Below are 19,037 nucleotides of genomic sequence, written 5' to 3' on the forward strand. Positions count from 1 at the left end.
CTCCTCTTGACCTTCATCTCTCCTTTGCCTTTTCTTTATCAATCCCGCATTTATCTCCAATCCATTATTCCACCCTCCTCCAATCCGCCTTCCATATTCTTTCTCCATTTGTCATCCCTTCTTCTCCCATCTGTCTCCAAGCTGTCTATCCATCGTTTCATTCTAAGTCCTCCATCCTTCCACAATCCATCAGCCATTCATTCCTTAACCTATTCACTCCCAGCTCTATTAAAATTGACGTCTATATCTGTCAATGGCAGCCAACGTGTTAAATTAACCCTCCCTCCCTCCCTCCATCATCCCTCCAGTTGCCGTGAGAGCAGCAGTCTGTTGGCTTCTTCTCCAATCCAGAAGGTTGCGAGCTGTTCTGCATCTGCTCTTATGGGACATTTATAAACGAGCGCGGCCGCCCTCTAATAGGTTAATCCCCACTGCTTTGTGTGCGAGTTGGTAATTTACAGGATTAAACTCCGCTTTGTTCGAATCAAGCGGCAGATAGATCAACCTACGTGTGCGTAACGAGCTAATGAGTAGGCTGTTAGACGTCTTTCGCCGCCATGACAATTAAGTCCATTAAAGTGGCTCCAAACCGCAACATCTTGTCTTAATGCACTCTTTAGTTTCCTTTAGTATCGTTATCGCGTATACAAATCGACAATTTTTTTTTTTTTTTTTAAACCAGATTATAAGCGTTCTGTCAGCTGTCCCTGTCATGGATTTGGATCTGGGTTGTTTTTGGTCACAGATGGAAGGTCACAGATAAACAAGCTCGCTAGAAAGTATTCGAGAGCCATGCAGGATTTTATCGAGCCAGTTTTGTTGTAGTCGTACGGTGGCTTGATGAGTTTTGTTAGTTATTCGGCCATGAAAGCAATTGGAAAAGTGTTAAGTGAATTTTCTTCTTTGTGCTATTCTTTCTGCATTTTTTTTCTATGATCTCTAAGTCTAAAGTGTGCTGCCACTTGCCAGTTCTGATTCAGCCAAACCAAATCCCATTATAATTTGCTAGCGCGTAATTTTGTTACAAAAGCAAACTAGCCTTGAGGAACATTATTCTTCCCGGTGGTTTGGTAGCTCTGTGCTCCCATTTAATCTCATTAAGGTCCACCTGAGGCTGACTCGTGACCTTGTAAAACAAATGCATGCTACTCTGTTTTGGACCACATTCTTAAAGTGATAGTAACGCTTATCATACAATATGGCTGCAAATATTTTTGGCTGAATTGTTGGTGGAATGTGGTGATTTCCCACATGTACTATGGCAAAGTTTAAATACAAGACGAATTTGTTCATATATGGCAAAAAAAAAAAAGGCAAAATGGCCGATTTTTTTGTCTTTTCAGGTATGGCTTCTTAAGTTTATTGGTGTGGCTATTCATGATAGACATCTCTACCAAATTTCAGGTAGAACTGGATTTGGGGGCTTGATTTTCCAATAAACTTTTGGTTTTGAAAATGGCCTTGAAATGATCAAAGTGGCACTAAAATGGCCTCTTTAATACAAAATGACCGACTTCCTGATGATACAGCAACTAAATGTCACGTTGCTATGTAAAGCAAACTTCGGAGGATGACATTTTCAAATTTTCTTGGTTGGTTTTTGCCAATTATCAACATAAAATGTCACTTTGGTTAACACACTTCCAAAAGCGAATGACTCATATTTGAATCGTGAAACCATCAAAAAGGCGATTTATGACAGACACCTTCAACATTCTGTTCCTTTTTGCCCAATAATAGTTCTGCATTGTCCGGTGGGAAAACCAAAACTTCCTGTTTCCTCTTAATTTTCTAGCCTTTTCCTCACTTTTCTCTTTGCTTCTCTTTCCCCTCCCTTTCTCTTCCTCCTTGCCGGCCTCCTTCCTCCTCTTCAGTAAAACCATCAACGTGAAAATAATTGACGACGAGGAGTATGAGAAGAACAAAACCTTCTACGTAGAGATCGGAGAACCTCGCCTGGTGGAGAGCGACAACTCCAAAGGTCGGCAGGAGCCTCATTGAGCGAATCACCGCCTTGTGCACCACACACTCTTCCTCGTCCAGATGTGTGTGTGTTTTGTGCATTCATTTGTGTCATGTTGTTTGTTTTTATACCATGCATGCATTTACCATCCCCCCCCCCTTGGTGTGTGTGTTATGCTGTGTGGTGTGTGTTCCATACAGGAAGAGCATAACGATTAGGATCTTAGACCGTGAGGAGTACAATAAGCAGTCCTCCTTCTACATTCTACTCGAAACCCCCCAATGGAGGAGAGGCAGCGGGACAGAGTGGACAGGTGTGAGACCCCTCCCCCCCCAAAAAAAAAATCCCTACAGCTAGGAGAATTTGCTCCCTCAATCAACTAGCCAACCTGTTTATACTAGTCAACCTGAATTGGAATCTAATTTGAATCAACACCAAATTTACACTGTTCATTAAAAATAAAAAATGATCAAATGTTGCATTAAATTTGACATGTTTTATTATTAGTAGTAATAGTTTAATGACAGCCACGTTATTAACTTTGAATTAATGAAAAATGAAACTAAATGATTCTTAATATTAAGAATAATAAAACAGTACCAAGGCAGTTTTATGTTTAATTATAATATGTCATATATTTTTTAATGAAGTAACCTTTTCACATTTTCTAATAATGACGACAACTTTTCCATGATTTTCATGACCTTTCGTTGCTGATTGGCCGTGCAAAACAGGCTCTTTGATTGAGGATTAGCATTTCTCCTGCTTCTCTTTTTTTTCTGCTTTTCCTCCTTTGCTTTCTTTCAGAGGTTTGCTTGAGTGGGAATCACACCTGTCCTCTCATCTTCCTCCATTTTCTCCTCCTGGCTTTTTGTATTTTTTTCCCTTTTCCCACCACTCAGGAGCTTTCAAAAGCTTCTTGTGCAAGATATGAAATCTGCTGCTGGGGTTTAAAATGTCAAAGCTTTCTCATTGTGACATTTATAAAGTATACACAGGTGGAATGTGCGTAGAAGGTGGGCGCAAAATCACATAAAGGCTGTTCGTCACCTAAGAAGTAATGGAAAAAAATATCACAAGAGGGTAACGCAAAGTCAAAAACACACATGAACTATTCATAAGTGTCTTATACTAAATTAATCTATGACACCATTCAAACATTTTTGTTTTTAGATGTTCAACAATGTTGCGTCGTTCGGTGAGTCATAAGTCGACTCAAATGATATGGAAAATAGATAATGACCACATCAGTAAGGTTGTGATGTCATCGGTTCGTAGAAAACCAGAAAACAGACTTTGATAAGAAGCGCTTTGTGTTTACTAGCTGTGTCTTTGAGTGCTGCAGTGCTTTGTGGGTATTTAATGTCTCTGTTTTATGGTCTGCTTCGGGCTCAAGATTAGTACCACACACATTTTTTTTTATGACCTCCATCTCACATGCCCGTGTACTTGTGTGTCATCGAAAAAGTCATCAGATGATGTCGTCATATCATAGTGGTCATCAAGCACTGCCTGAAACGAGTCGTTTTGACATCTAATGTGATCTAATAGTTTGTCTGTACTTCTTTTCACTGGCCTGTCCTTTCAAAAAATAAATGGCTTCAGAAAGAATGAGCAATTACTACTTGTCTGTCAGCCATTTTAAAAATGTGGCTGATCATCCAAATCGGAATTGTTTTCGGACTTTTGTAACCAACGTGCGCCTTCAAATAGATGTTAGACGAGACGTGAAGAACTAGTTTCATTTCATTTTCAATTCACAGGTGAGGTCACACAGACACGCGACGTGTGTGAGGGAGACGTTTGCCGATGACCTTGTGACATTACACGTTGAGTTTGTTTTATGAAGAGAAAAAAAAACAAAAGCAAGAGGCGAGTTCACAGCAGGCTGAAAGTGCAGCATGTGATGAAGGAACAGCCCTGAGAGGGGGAAACAGCCCAAAACACATGGGTCAAGACCCACACACACAAACACACACATACTCACACACACTGATTCACACACACACACACACACACACACACACACACACACACACACACACACACACACACACACACACGCATACAGCACATCTCAGTGGGAATATACGTGACAGATTTTGTCTGACAGCAATGTCCTCTCGCCCTCCTCTTTCCTTGTGTGGGTGTGTGTGTGCGTGTGTGTGTTGTGTTGCATAACCTCAGTGTTAGCATCTGCTAATTGTGCGAACACCCACTTTTTCACATTCTTCTCCTTCAATATTCCTCCACTGATTCAAATTATTTTCACCTTCCAAAAATTTCTATTTTCCAACAATATATTTTCCCTCGGAAAAAAAACAAACTCAAATATGTGACTACTATTGAGCCTTCAATGCCCAGATTGCTAGTTTGCCAATTTGCCTATTTAATATTTCAATAATATATCTGCATCAACGTTCTTCAGCATTTAAACAGAACAGAAATGACATTCTGCAGCACTATGACAACAAACGAATGATAGTCCACCTCCTGCAGTTTTCACAGCCATCAAGTGTCATTCAGCCAGTCGCTATGAGCGTCTGTGGACATGTTAAGCCTGCATTGTTAGCTAATGTGTGCTTAAACAGGCGGCGACAGCTCTTAAGTGGTGCGGCATAACCTGGAGGGTCCAATTGTCACCATGGCCACCAGCGCTTTGACCTTAATCACTACTTTATTGTCAAGCAGTTATTTTCTACTTTTCTACCGCTTAACACAACTGAATAAAGTTCAGTAAAGGCCGACAGTGCGCTTTATAGTCCAGTGCTCCTTATATATGGACCAAATTCCTAAATTTATACTGGCCCAAAGCATTGTGTCATGGTGGCCCGCTGAAGACTATGAATCATGAATCAAAAATACTATGGATCATTATTTTGTGATTATAAAGTAATTTGTTGCATTTGAAGTTGAAATAAAAAAGATAAAATGGAGAACGATTTGATTTGGATTAAAAATCTGACACAATGCATTAATGATGCGCCTTATAGTCGGGTGGGCCTTATATCAGAACAAAGTTTTAAAATGGGCCATTCATTGAAGGTGCGCCTTATAATCTGGTGCGCTTTATAGTCCGGAAAATACGGTATTTAAAATATTTCGTAAATGTGCTCCTTCAATACTTCTGACTAATTACAGGGTTTTTGCATTTCACATTACATGAGAATGTTGTAACATTTGTGAAGGTTTTGCTTTAGTTGCTAGCTAAAGTTTTTCCTACGTCATGCATTACCTCCTATCTCAGATAAATAGATAGCTGGATACATTGATGAATATTATGACTTTGTTGTTACTCATTTCTTGTATTTTTTGACTAATACCACTGACGTTTATACGTTAATTTGTGTTGTGTTTGTGCAGAGGAGAAGCAGGAGCAGAAGGAGGATGCAATCGTGGAGGAAGAAGAGGCTCTGACGGGGATGGACGAGGAGGAGAGGCGCATCGCCGAGATGGGTCGCCCCATGCTGGGAGATCATGTCAAACTGGAGGTGGTCATTGAGGAATCCTACGAGTTCAAGGTAAGGCTGACAAAGTTATGACTGGACACGCGTATCTTCTTCGGAATATTTCCTCAAAGCAGCCTCTACCGTAATTTATAACCAGCAAATGCATCACTCAAATATTTTTTTTTCTCTCACTTCAGGAAATAAACATTTTTAGTATAATTTTTCTTTGCTTCTACACAAATTGATAGAAAATTCTGACATTCAAGGGAAAACGCAGTTAAGTGAATACTTACAATGGAGCATTTAGCCATCAAAACGTCATCGCCGTGGCAACAATGACGGCATTCCACTCTATGATAGACAAGTGGTGATATGAGGCTGTTTCTTCCAATCTTGTGATGCCAAGGGCTTTTTTTTTTTTTTTTTAACACCTGACAAAGTGTTTTGTGATTGCTGCGTTTAAGACACAACACACACACACACATTCCGCAATCACACAAAGTGTCACAAAGATTGAGTATACTGTTAAGGGGAATCAATTGTTCTTCTCCCACGTCCTCTTTGGACAAGTGTGTGGTGTGTTTCAAAAATGAGTTGATGAAATAGCACACAATTTCTCCATTACCATTTCACAAAGCCCACATCTGTCTGTTACTGCCACTCATTGGATCGGAGTGAAATTGCAGCTCTTACTTGATTGACATTTTTTTTTTCCTGAACTGCTCCAAACCAGAAGTTCCTAAAAATGTTACCAAAAAAAATCTTGGGCTTGTAATCTCTCCATCCAATTTAGACTAATTTATAGCTCATTTATGGAGGACTGAGATAATAGTCTTCCACACACATACATGCACAGTGCTAATTAAGCGAGCAGCGCGACTGTTATCCTCCTCCTTTCTTCGCACTTCAGAGGGAGAACCGGGTTGCTAATTGTGTTGAATGGATCTTGGAGGAGTGAAGATAAAGCTTTGCACACACACACACACACACATGGGGAACACACACATATATGCAAACTGATTTTTTTTTCTGTTCTTGCCATTATAATGACTTTTGGCATAAATTAGATTGCCCCAAAGACCAGTAAAAAGACACACATGAACTTACGGAAAACTTTGGGGCTCTGCTGTGAATTATAGCAGAAAAAGATCAGTAAGACGAAAAAGATCAGTAAGAAGAAAATTAGTTCAGGAACACTATAAAGAGTACACATGACATTGGACTTTGCTTTATTTTCATAACAGAACGCTTCAAACATCTGGTAGGACCAATTTCCACCTGCCACAAATCAAACATTCAAACAGAATGTGTCAGATTTTTTTTTTTTCACCAGAAGAGAACGATTTTAATCATCTTGTGATTTATTTTTTTTGGGCAGAACACAGTGGACAAGCTTATAAAGAAGACCAATCTGGCTCTGCTGGTAGGGACCAACAGCTGGAGGGACCAGTTCATCGAGGCCATCACGGTCAGCGCAGGTAAGTCTCACTTACAATATAATATTTTTTAATCATACACTAGTAATTGTCAAGTACATGTAAACTAATTGTCGATTGATAGACTCTAGTCACAGGGCTCTATTATGTTGAAAGTAACAGCTTGGGAAAAGGCTGATGTTTGTACATGTACAGTATGTAAAGGTCAGGCCATCTGTCTACTTTGAAAGGTGCTACTTCCTAAAGTGTGATTAGGATGTTGTTGCCAAGCAACCAGTCGAGAGCTCAAAGAAACATGGGCAAGAAATCATCTAATGTGCTGATTATTGAGCCCCGGGGGTGCTTGTGGCGCATTTAAATGTAATTGATGCGTTTATTTTCGTGGATATGGAACCTTTAGAAGTGATTGGAGTCAACACAAAAGCCTGAAATGTTGCTTGTTCTCCTCATTTCGTTGTATTCACTCGCATGCAATAAGCAGGTTATTCAAATCTAAATAGATGTACATCATTTCATAAAAGTTTTACTCATTTGAAAATAGTTACGCATTGGTTTATTTTCACCCTTTACTTTGAAATATCACAGTACCAAAATGTGCCAATTACCGCCACCTACAGGACTGAACCTGAGACATGTTTCGGGTTGTTGGTCCTTAACTGAGGTTTAATCTCTTAAATCCACACAAAGGTGACACCTAATTGCTTCTTCGGGCCTATCAAACCTAAAGCCGATTGGTTTTAAAGTTGTTGTTGAGGTTCTGTGACTGTGCTGTGGCTCTCACACCTCATTAGCTGCAAGGTGGGAGGTTAATTGCCTTTCCTGGACTGTTTAAGCGTGTCAAACCCAGCCACGACATTATGGCCTGGCTGCGTCAGGCCAATTGTCTCTGAGGTTGCAACTTGTAATAGATGCAAGATGATGTGTAGATGAAAGAGAAGAGAGGTGCTCCTCAGGGATGTGTTCTTGGACCTCTCATTTATCCAAAGACAGTGCTACTATTAAATCCAAAACTACTTTTGTCCATGTCTAGTATAGCTTGATTTTAAAGCCTTTGTGACTTGATTGTGGTCTTCCAAAGGATGATGAGTTAAATAAGTAGACGTCACAGAAAGAAGGTGTTGAAGCATTTCCAATCAGCTGATTGATGAGCCTTTTGGTAGGAATAGGAAGACTATAGTACATATGGTCACTCCAACTTTGATTGATTTATTTAATTATTTCTTTATTTTCGTGACTGATGCAATTTTTGTGGCATTATTGATTGACTCACTGCTCTTACTGATGAAGAGCTGCCTTGTTTACTAAAAACAATCAGATTAATGGGCAGCTAGCTATCTGGGGATTGTGTGTGTGTGTGTGTGTGTGTGTGTGTGTGTGTGTGTGTGTGTGTGTGTGTGTGTGTGTGTGTGTGTGTGTGTGTGTGTGTGTGTGTGTGTGTGTGTGTGTGTGTGTGTGTGTGTGTGTGTGTGTGTGTGTGTGTGTGTGTGTGTGTGTGTGTGTGTGACAGGATATCTGGCAGGAGTGGCATCACATGAATATAAACATGAGTATGTCAGCACAAGTCAAACACGCGCACACACATAGACGGGCTCCTGTCATGGTAAATCGGAGCTGCCAAGCCGTCATGCGAAACAATTAGAATTTCAGATTAGCAGGTACTGAATCTCAGGAGATTATGCACTTGAGGGTTGTTTTTTTATTTTCAAAAATCGTTCAACTCGAGATGCAATTAAAAGTGAATTTGACAGACTATGACTAACTTATCACATAATCAAACACATTGAAATAATCATATGAAAATAAATGTTTGAAATAAAGTGAGCATTTATTTTGAAAAGTAAAAATTATTTTGAAAAGTGTAATAATTATAGACATATTTATATATAAAATACACTGTAATTAAATAATCATACCTTAAAGTCAACCTTTTCATTATGAAGCCAATCAAAGCATATTAGTCTCTATTTCAGTGCTTCCCAGTGGACGGGTACACCCTTATAATTAACACAGAGGTACTTGGGGGGGTGGGGGGTTGACCTTCTAGTCGCCATTCCGTTTATACTTAATGAGCAAATTAGCCGCCATGTGCTGACCCCTTGGAAAAAAGGAAACATTTATTTTTAACCACGTTAACGTCTCAATGATTTTGCTGTCTAAGGAAAAAAGGAATAACATGGCAGCAGCTATGCAGAAGATCACACCTAATTATTCTGATTAGGTTTTTATTTGGGTTTCTTTAATTTATGTATTTATTGAATATCATGACATTTTCTCAAAATAAAAAAAAAAAACCTTTGCTTTTTTTTATGCAATATTTTTTCCCTGTCCGTGCAGGTGAGGACGACGACGATGACGAGTGTGGCGAGGAAAAGTTGCCGTCATGTTTCGACTACGTCATGCACTTCCTCACCGTCTTCTGGAAAGTCCTGTTCGCCTTCGTGCCGCCTACCGAGTATTGGAACGGCTGGGCGTGCTTCGTCGTGTCCATCTGCATGATCGGGCTGCTCACCGCCATCATCGGTACGACACCGCAACACCTATATGTGTGTGTAAGCTTGTGTGTGTGTTCAGAATCTCACACTTTCGTACGAATGCGTGATTACAGGCGACCTGGCGTCTCACTTTGGCTGCACTGTGGGCCTGAAGGACTCGGTCACTGCGGTGGTGTTTGTCGCCTTGGGAACGTCGGTACCAGGTGAGCTCCAGTGACCAAAGGTCACTGTCCGTTAGCTTGTCTATGGCAATTCCCATTATGTGTTAGCATGAAGCTAGCAGACAAAGTTAGGTAGTTTTTAATCTACAACTTGTAATTCAAACAATGATTGACTGAAGCTTTTTTGTGGTACTACAGTGAAGGCACACGAGTCTAAATTCAGACTTGCCTGTATACAGAAGAAACCCTTTAAAAAAAAACTGTGGATTAAAAAATCTGCAATGTGGGCGTTCACTCTTTTTCTGCAATTGGATATTCTTCCCATTCCGGCTTTCACGAGGCCTTTATGAGCACAACCCCCCCCGGGGTCTCTCATTTTAGAGATTTGTGTTGTATTGCATAACATTTGCAATTCAGTACGGCCATTTTGCACAAGAGATTTATTCCTCCCATTTCCTTTCTGCACATTTTCGACTGGGAAGAATCAGGAAAAAAAGCAGGGCCGTGCTGCCGCAGTAAATGATTAATTATTAAAGCAGCCTCTTAGAAACAGTCATTCAAAGGGGGAGGGCAAGATGAAGTATAGAGACTAGGGTCGAAGCAGTACAGTTAAATGACAATGAAAGGAACAAAAAGACACTAAATGAACTCTCAGTGATGGATAAATTCATTGAATCAATATTTATCAATCAAGAACATTGTCACTAGCTGGAGAAATGAAGACTACCACTGAAATTTAAATATTTAAATGTTAAGGATTATTTTCTGCATAAATGAGCTGCGATTATGGTTCAAACAAAACGTAAAAATACCCATTTTATATGTTCCTAATTCAAGGAAATTGTTTCATGTGCTGCAGTAGTACTCTAAAAAAAATGTATTGTAGTTATGAAGCAGAAAGTTGTGGAAATGCTATCAGCTAACCTAACAAACTATTTAAAAATCAATCCTTCCAAAAATAACCGATCCTGTACTTTTCACGCAGTATCAAGCAATTTTTGTCAGCGAGCATGAAAGGACCTCTGTGCCACAATTAGTTTGACATCTTTTCAAACTAATACAATCTTATCATGCCTCCATTTTGCATCAGTGCAATTCAGGCAGCACAAAACTAATATAGGCTAAAAGAAATATCAGCTTCATAAGACAAACCCCCGAGCTATACAATGCTGGTTATTGTTTTAATACAGACACACACACACACCAATTGATTGTATATATAAGCTGTGTTTACATAGCACCGCCACCGCCGTGTGCTATTAGCATGCGGCTATTTGTCATGTCAGGATCAGGCAGTCTTAAAAAGCATTAAAATGATGCACAACACACACATACAGATATATAGCGTGGTGCACAAAATGGAGGCAAGCAGCCCTTCTCCCCATTTAGCCTTATTAGCACACACTCGTGTGCACAAAAACACACACACAGAGTTGCCACAAAACAGACCTGCAGTTATTTGGCTTTCGCAGTTCATAAATCCCCTCTCGCGTCGTGATTTCCGTGACGATTAACCTCGTTTATCACAGCTATCTCGACTCACACACACACACACACACACACACACACACACACACACACACACACACACACACACACACACACACTCGCACACAGAAAACAAACAAGGAAAAACTAGTGGTTGTAAACACCTAAGCTGCATCATTTCACAAGTTGAATTCGCTGCCAAGTAAAAGTCCTTTAAACAGCAGGAAGCGTTGATAAAGTGTACAAAAGACCAGCTTTCATGCTACGCTTAGCAACATAGCCAATCATTTCTCGCCAACGCGGCGATGATTGAAAGTGAACCGTCGATGGCAGAGTCCATTACGTTCGTTCACGTTGACCTTTTCAAGTGGCAAAAAGAAATAGCGCTTTGGGCCACTCAAGTCATTCATGAACAGTTTTTAGTTTTGACATTTTTAGATCGTAAGAAGAAGCAAAATGGAGCTTTTGAGACCTCTACCGAAGCAAATAAAACATTTGTGGGATTGGACCAAAAAAAAAAAACAACAATATCGGCATGTTTTCGACATGGTGTTGATTGTGCCCTAGTGGGAAGAAACTTAGTGAAGAAACTTTCCTCCATGGTCCCCCCTGAGGCTTGGCAGGAGGCAAGAGGGAAATGAAGGTAATTTAGCAGCTTGCCGTTAGCGGACCGTCACTCCCTAACGGGATCTTCTGTTCGGGAGGGCGGAGTTTTGATTGACAACCAGTCGTTGGGAAACGGGGCAGTGAGCTCTCTCCAGAGAATGACGTTCGTTGCTGAATATTGAAATGACATGGCGTGCACATCCAGGACTTGAAAGGAAGTGGCGTCTCAAAATGGAGGCAGGTGGTATGCGTACACACATACACATACGCACGAAAGCGAGAGAGCAGAAGGTCCTTGAAGCTTTACGGCGAGTTAGATTTATCTTCACGGTCCTTTTTTTTTCTTCGGCCCATTGCCTCACACCCTTCTGAACCTCCGTCTCCTTTGGGTGCTCCCATCATCCTCTTTTCTTTTTCTTTCTTCCCACCATCATCCGTTTTGGCTGACGTTTCAAGGAAAAGCATCACTCGATCGCCCTCGTTTGCACGCTTGCGAAAGAGTCCGTAATGAAGAAGAGCTGCTGACCTGTGACTCCCTCCTTGCTCTTTGGATGCTTTGAGAGAACTTTCTCTGAGGGAAAAGTTTGGAGTCAGTTTGCTGAGTCAAGTTAAGAGAAGAAATTGTTAGACAAATTGGACACTTTGTGAATAAATGAAGTGTGATTAACTAGCCAAAAATAAGTACCGGTAATCATCTGATGGGATCAGCATCGCCTTGTGTGTGTTTCTTTCTCAGACACTTTTGCCAGCAAGGTGGCAGCCATCCAGGATCAGTACGCTGACGCCTCCATTGGCAACGTGACAGGCTCCAATGCTGTCAATGTTTTCCTGGGCATTGGGGTGAGTGTTTTCATTTGGTGGCCAGAAGGGAAAGCTGACTAGATTCTAAAAGTTGCTGTTTACGTGACAGGTGGCGTGGTCCATCGCCGCAATCTACCACCAGAGCCAAGGCAACGCCTTCCGGGTGGACCCGGGCAAGCTGGCCTTTTCTGTCACGCTCTTCACCATCTTTGCCTTCATCTGCGTCGCCATGCTGATGTACCGGCGGCGGCCCGAAATCGGCGGCGAGCTGGGCGGGCCGCGGACTGCCAAGGCCCTGACCACCATGATGTTCGTCAGCCTTTGGCTCCTCTACATCCTCTTCTCCTCACTGGAGGCCTACTGCCACATCACGGGCTTCTAAGATGGTGAAATATGATCCAGAGAGGGGGGGGGGGGATTTTCAGGGGGCGGAGTCAAGGTGGCCTACTCGGTCTATCTCTTTTTTTTGCGGATTGACTGACGGATGAATGGATGAAGGAGTGAAGGATACACCGGTGCATCTGAAAACACAAGCGAAGGAAACGCCGACGTGGAATCACACCGGAACTATTTGAATGCATTTATTCATTTAAAACAAAAGCCACTAAGAAAAAAAAATGGTCTTAAATTTGCAGTCCGTAGAGTTTGCGCACCAGGTAGAATTTTTGAGACTGATTTGTTGCATTTGTGACTCCGTGCATGAGTGGATGATATTGACAATATGACCACAGGAGAGCCAGTGTGTGTGTGTGCGTGCGTGCGTGTATGAATGTGTGTGTGTGTGTCATCACTGCTGCTTAGGGACTCAAGTACTGAGTAGTCAAGTACTGTGAAAACAAACAACAACAAGATAAACTCGCCTCTTTTTTTTTTTTTCTGCGCCGCGAGACTGAAAATGCTTTTAAGTATTCAATGCGTTGGTTTCTTTCTCATTGGCCTGTAGAAACGCCGAGTCGTCGTCGTCCATGAGATGTAAATAAAGCCCAGCTTACTCACGAGTTGCGTTCGCAGCTCGTAGCGAATGTTTTTCCCCGGTCGCGCTGGACGTCTTTTCTGTTGCTTTATACTGTAGAAGGCGGTTCTGACATGACAACAAGAGCTTATATACCTTTAATCAGGCCTCGTCTGATCGGACAAAATGGCCACTATACCGTTTAAAACTGTTAAGAGTATTACAAGTGCATATATATATATATATAATATATATATATAATATATATATATATATATATTATATATATATATATATATATATATATATATATATATATATATATATATATATATATATATATATATATATATAAAATGTTTGTTCTCACCCAGTGTAGATGTAAAAAAACAAATAACATTAAGGTACCACCCTCAGTGAAACGTCATTTTCTGATGCCTCGCTCCCATATAGTTTTGTCTCTTGTTTTCCACGAGTCTTAAACCAAATCCCTACTCCACTCCTCCACACAATCGATGGACCATTCCAAATCCTTAAGGGCTGACCTACATTTATTACCACCACCCCTTAACCTGAACTTGTTCCCTTGCTTGTAGTTTTGTCTATGGGGTACACAGCTAAACCTGACAGCAATAGCTAAAGCTGATGTTGCGTAAGACGGGACAGCCCCCCCCCCTTCCAAAAAAATCCAGATGTTGAGAGTCGGTAAAGGTTTTCTGTAATTCTTAAGTCCGAGGGTATTTTGACCAAGTAAAATGTTTTCAGAGACCTGGGAACTTTTAAAAATGGTGAATAAATCTGGAATCCACACCCCGATCATCTACCACAGCTCGTCCTGGAAAAATCGATACTTACTTTGTCTCATATCTTTCCTGTTTACAAATTATCTTAAATTCTATCGGTGGCTGGAATATCTCCTAGCAAGTTGTTACGGTGCTTTTCCACAGAACAACAACGAGGCACTCTAAAGCACCCAAGTGTGTGTCTAGGTACCATTTTAGCCATGCCCCAAAAAATCTGAAAACTGAAATGGTGAAAAGCGCCACAACATTGTTCTGTCTTTGCACGTTTTCAGCACTTGAACATAATTACAAACAAATCTGTTGAAATTTGAGTTTTGGTTCAATTCCTTGAGATTGTTTCCAATTTAATGATGACCGGTGTCATTGGGCAGAATTTTCCTGATATGTTCTTTTACTTGATATCTTATTTTAAAGATATAATTTGCAATTAGAAATGTAAATCAATTTCAACCTTGTGTAAAACCGGAGGCGTGTTTGGCGTCAATATCTTAATAATACAACCCTGGAACGGCGTTCCTCTACTTTAATGACTGAGTTCACTCATGGTCATAATAACGATAATAATAATCTACGTACGTCCAACTCTTGCATGATGCACGACTTTTTTCCCGTTTGGAATTCTCCTTGAAGGCCTTCGAGTGGCAGTTTACCCCTGTTTTTGTCAAAGGGAAATATTTCTATGCGAATATTGACTGTACAAGGGTTTTCTAGCCGAGGGGTTGTTTTCTTACAAAAAACACACACAGACAAAATTTATTCACCTTCTTAAGAGCTTGTGAGAACCTTAACCACGTTCCAAATTTCTATATGTATTTGTCTCTTCACTGGCATGGAGCTGATGGTTTATACACTGTAAAAAGTTGTGCTTATTTGTGGAGGCTGTCACTTTTTGAGTAACTTCAACTGTTAGCTTTGGTGGTAGCTTCATGTAGTTGGACTTACTGAAAATGTGCACGCTTGCCATATTTGTTTGAGCGCAGGAATGAAAAGCTTGTAGTCGCGTGTTCATAGGTGTTTGCATCAAATTAGGTAGTTAGCCTTTGTCTTGTAAATGGGGAATGAAATGATTTTGCTAGTGTTCGATGACAATTCTTTGAGTCCAAATAGACTCTGCTGGAGACGATGCTGTATTTGAGACCGCTGGGAATTTGAAGTTAAAATGGTCACGCTCCCGAAAATAAACACAGGCAACTTAACCGGACCAAATATGGCAAATAGGGAACTTCAGGACATCAATCATCAATTGGGATACAGCACTTAACAATGGAGTTGTGCTTTTTCTTAAAACTGTAACTCGAAAAACACAAGAAAACATTCATTTGGCTTTGTCTTTGGATTTTTTTTAATGAAGGCAAGAACAGTTATGACAATAACGGGAGCCAATCATAACTCATCTGTTGTTAATTTCCCAAGAGTTCTTAAATACAGCATTAGCCTAAGCTAGCAGTGATGCTAACAGAGCAGAAATGGACAGTTTGTTTTTAATCAATGAAGGAAAAAGATTTGCACTGACTCTGTGGCTTTTGTGAAATGGCTACTGCTCTAATGTTAGTTTTCCTTTCTTTTGTCAAAGTTGCTTACAATGTAAACAACCACCTTGTACCTAATGTAAAAAAAACAAAGAAATCTACAAAACGACGCTATTTACCTCCTGGTGAACTTCCTGACTGATTTGAGCAATGGATAAATGAACGGACAGGAACGGGAACTGGGACGACGGCGTGAAACGATACCAAACAGGAAGCGGAAGTAGGGGGGAATGAAGTTACAGCCATATTTCGTTGATTTGTGGGTCAGCGAGCATATGTGTGTATCGTCCTGGTGTCTTATCTGTCAAATTGCTTTTGTCTTCTTCACTACCGAAAAACTGAACATAAGGCAGCAACCAGTTTGTCTATCTACATCTATCTCCATGTTTTTTGGGAATGTCGACGTGCTACTTGTGGACACAGTGCATGAATGCTAATGTGTGTGTACATAGTAGAGTTATAGAGAATCGTATCTCATTATTCCAATTAAAAACAAACAAAAAATAATTAAAAAAAAATAGGTCTGAATGCTGTACAGATTCAGGATTTCTCTTCATTTTCTCTATCTAAATTGTTTTGGTAGTAAATTGCACATTACAGCAAAGGCGTATTAAGGCCACACAGCAAAAAAATAAAAAATATATGAGAACAAAGTTGTTTGTTTTCAGGATTTAAGTCACATGTTCTTAAGGGAGATTTTTTTTTTAATGTATTATTTATTGATACCAAGTATAATAACCAAAAGTTATTTTTATCTTACCATCACAGTATCAATGAAATAATAGTTTTTGTAAGAAATTGTGGTATTTTTGTCTTTTTTTTTTAAATGTGCAAATGTGACTTAAGCAACAACGCTCTTAGACTGAGGATATGACTTCATCCTGGTGCAACTAAAACTATGAGCTCCAAACAAAATTCCTTTTTTTTCTCAAAAATAAACAAAATTAATATCGGTACGACTTTAATCTTGAAAATATACAAATCTTTATTCTCACAATGTATTTTTTTGCTCATTTTAATGTGGTCCTAATTCTCCTTCATACATTTCAGTTTTTTTGTCCTTCAAAAAAAAGGGAGGGGCAATATCTGCTGTTGTTGAATGATAAAGATGGCTGAGACTTCACGTAAAAGCTTATTTTGCCACGAAAGAAATTCTATTGTGTATATACTGTACAGTGTTATTAAAAAATAAGCGCAAGTGGCTGTCATCGCCAGCCCTTAAGCAAAATATTTATTAGGGGGGGAAAAAGAAAGTCGGTGCAGTCAACAATGACTTACAGTTGCGTTTATTGCCTTTTGGGGACGTTGCTTTGTGTTTTTTTCACCTTTCTTTGAATTTCCAACGGGCCTTTTTCCTTCATTATTTGTGTTGGTCTGTCTTCACGACTCACTCCACCAACTTGCTGTCGTTCCCATCATGGTTTGCGCCATCCAATTTTCTCTCACAGTTTGCCACTTAAATCATCTTTGGTCAAATAGGGACTTTGTTTTTTTGCCTCTGTCCTCTTTGTATGTTATCGTGTTTTTGGTTTTTGTTGATTGATTCTTAATATTATTTGTCAGAGACCAACGGGAAAGTTATTTGTGTGTTTGTTTGTGAGCGTGTGTGCGCATGCGTGCGTCTGTGCGCGTGCGTGTGTGTGTTGCCACTAACTGTGACTGCTCTCCATGGTACTTCTGATTAAAAATCCAATAAAATAAAGTTTGAGATACCCTGTTTCAGAGACACCGCGACTTCAGTGTTTTAATGTTGTGTGTGTTGTGACTTTCAGCTATAATTGACAAAAATTATAATTGCAAGATAGCAATTTATTCTTTAGATTCTAAAGCATACAAATGTATTTTTTTAAATACATGGAACATTTACGAGTGCAGTCATGGAAAAAAAATTAAAAACTCACAAAAATAAAAGCAAATGACATTTTTTCCAAATTTATATCTATTTCATTTTTGAAAATAAACGACTTTTTCCTTGAAAATATCTTAGTACAACTTAATTTTCATGACGTGAAGATAGAAATGCTCCTTTTATTTTCACGACGCGACGCAGCCAAGCACGGTCATGTTCATCCTTTTATACTGTGCGGGCGTAATCTTTCTTTCTTTTATGTTTAGCAACCATTGACCACAATACTAATTAACTGTCTTGTCTTTTTGAGTCACAGGCAGCGGCTGATTAATTCTGTTTACATAGACTTGGAATAAAGGAGCATTGTCTCCATTTGCTTTTGCCGTGCTCATCAGTGGTGATGATGATAATAATAATAACAATAGTAATGGTAGTGGAGAACTTCTTCTGGCTGCTGCTATTGTATTTGCATTCACGATGTCCTTTGGGTCGAAAAAGACGATAGCACAAATAAAAAAACGTTTGTATTCATTCCATCATGATAACGTTATTTGTCTCGATTCATTGGACCGTATATCTTCAACCATTGATTGTGTTTCAGTAACTTGCCCTAAAATATTACACTTCTGTAAAGAAAGTTGCAATAACAGGAATTCATTCATAAAACAAACCAACTAATGAGAAGCTGCTTCAAACTTCATCCATCAACCTCTAGATTCCATAATCTCCAACACATAAAAAGACGTTTTTCCTTGGGCTGCACATTTAAAGTCATAAAAAAAAAAAAAGCCATTACAGATACATCAGTCGGTGGCTCGCCAGATGCTTGAACTTCACCTGCCTCTTTGGTCTTTGCGCATGATGTGCCACCATGTAATTCCGCTTCCTTGGGTGAGAGCAGCTGCCTGGCTTCTGCTGGCTGGTATGCTGATGCCACTTGAAAGGAGCAACGGAAAATGACTTTTTCTCTTCTGGGGGGCTCGCATGTGTGCTAAAGTAGCAGCTGGTGAGGTTAGATGTTGTGAAAGTTGAAAATCTGTCACTGGAAAAGTGCAATTGCTCTCCGAATAATATATATAGCCTCACATATTGCTGAATGTTTTGTTTTTTTTCCTTTCTGTATTCTGCCTAAGGTTGCTGACACTTCAATACTTTGGTGATGCCTGCTCTATGTGGAGGTAAGAAGAAAATAAAATCAGCCGTTGTGTCACTCTACTGTCTAGACGTGAATCTGGCTTACATCACATATCCTCGTTGAGTGAATCTTTATTCTGCCCTCAGAACGTGGCTGGAATCACAATGTGTGCTATACCTGTGTGAAGACTTTGTAATAGAAGCACCACCATTGGCTGGTCTACAGGGCGATAGATGCTCCACATGTCAATTTGATGTGGATTTCTGGCAGGTACAACGCCTTTAAAGCTCTCTGCTGATTTCGAGAACAGGGTGTAACATATCGAGCTTTACAATAGTGTCGAAAGATTTTTATTATCACGAGGCAAGGCATT

The 19,037-nt window shown here is 39.9% G+C and overlaps 1 protein-coding gene across 1 annotated transcript in view; it reads left to right on the top strand.

Moving 5' to 3' along the window:
• Window positions 1-17,408, top strand: part of slc8a1b (solute carrier family 8 member 1b) — a 59,395-nt gene extending 41,987 nt beyond the window's left edge. The window contains exons 5-11 of the mRNA XM_085921405.1: window positions 2,164-2,276; window positions 5,327-5,484; window positions 6,791-6,890; window positions 9,183-9,368; window positions 9,454-9,543; window positions 12,332-12,435; window positions 12,506-17,408. Coding sequence (XP_085777531.1) covers window positions 2,164-2,276; window positions 5,327-5,484; window positions 6,791-6,890; window positions 9,183-9,368; window positions 9,454-9,543; window positions 12,332-12,435; window positions 12,506-12,778 — 1,024 coding nt within the window. The 3' untranslated portion in view covers window positions 12,779-17,408. The remainder of the gene's footprint in view (window positions 1-2,163; window positions 2,277-5,326; window positions 5,485-6,790; window positions 6,891-9,182; window positions 9,369-9,453; window positions 9,544-12,331; window positions 12,436-12,505) is intronic.
• The last annotated feature ends 1,629 nt before the right edge of the window (window positions 17,409-19,037 follow it).

Source organism: Syngnathus leptorhynchus, chromosome 10 (assembly GCF_054491065.1).
Source record: "Syngnathus leptorhynchus isolate UIUO chromosome 10, UIUO_Slep, whole genome shotgun sequence".
In the NCBI taxonomy this organism is placed as follows: Eukaryota; Metazoa; Chordata; class Actinopteri; order Syngnathiformes; family Syngnathidae; genus Syngnathus; species Syngnathus leptorhynchus.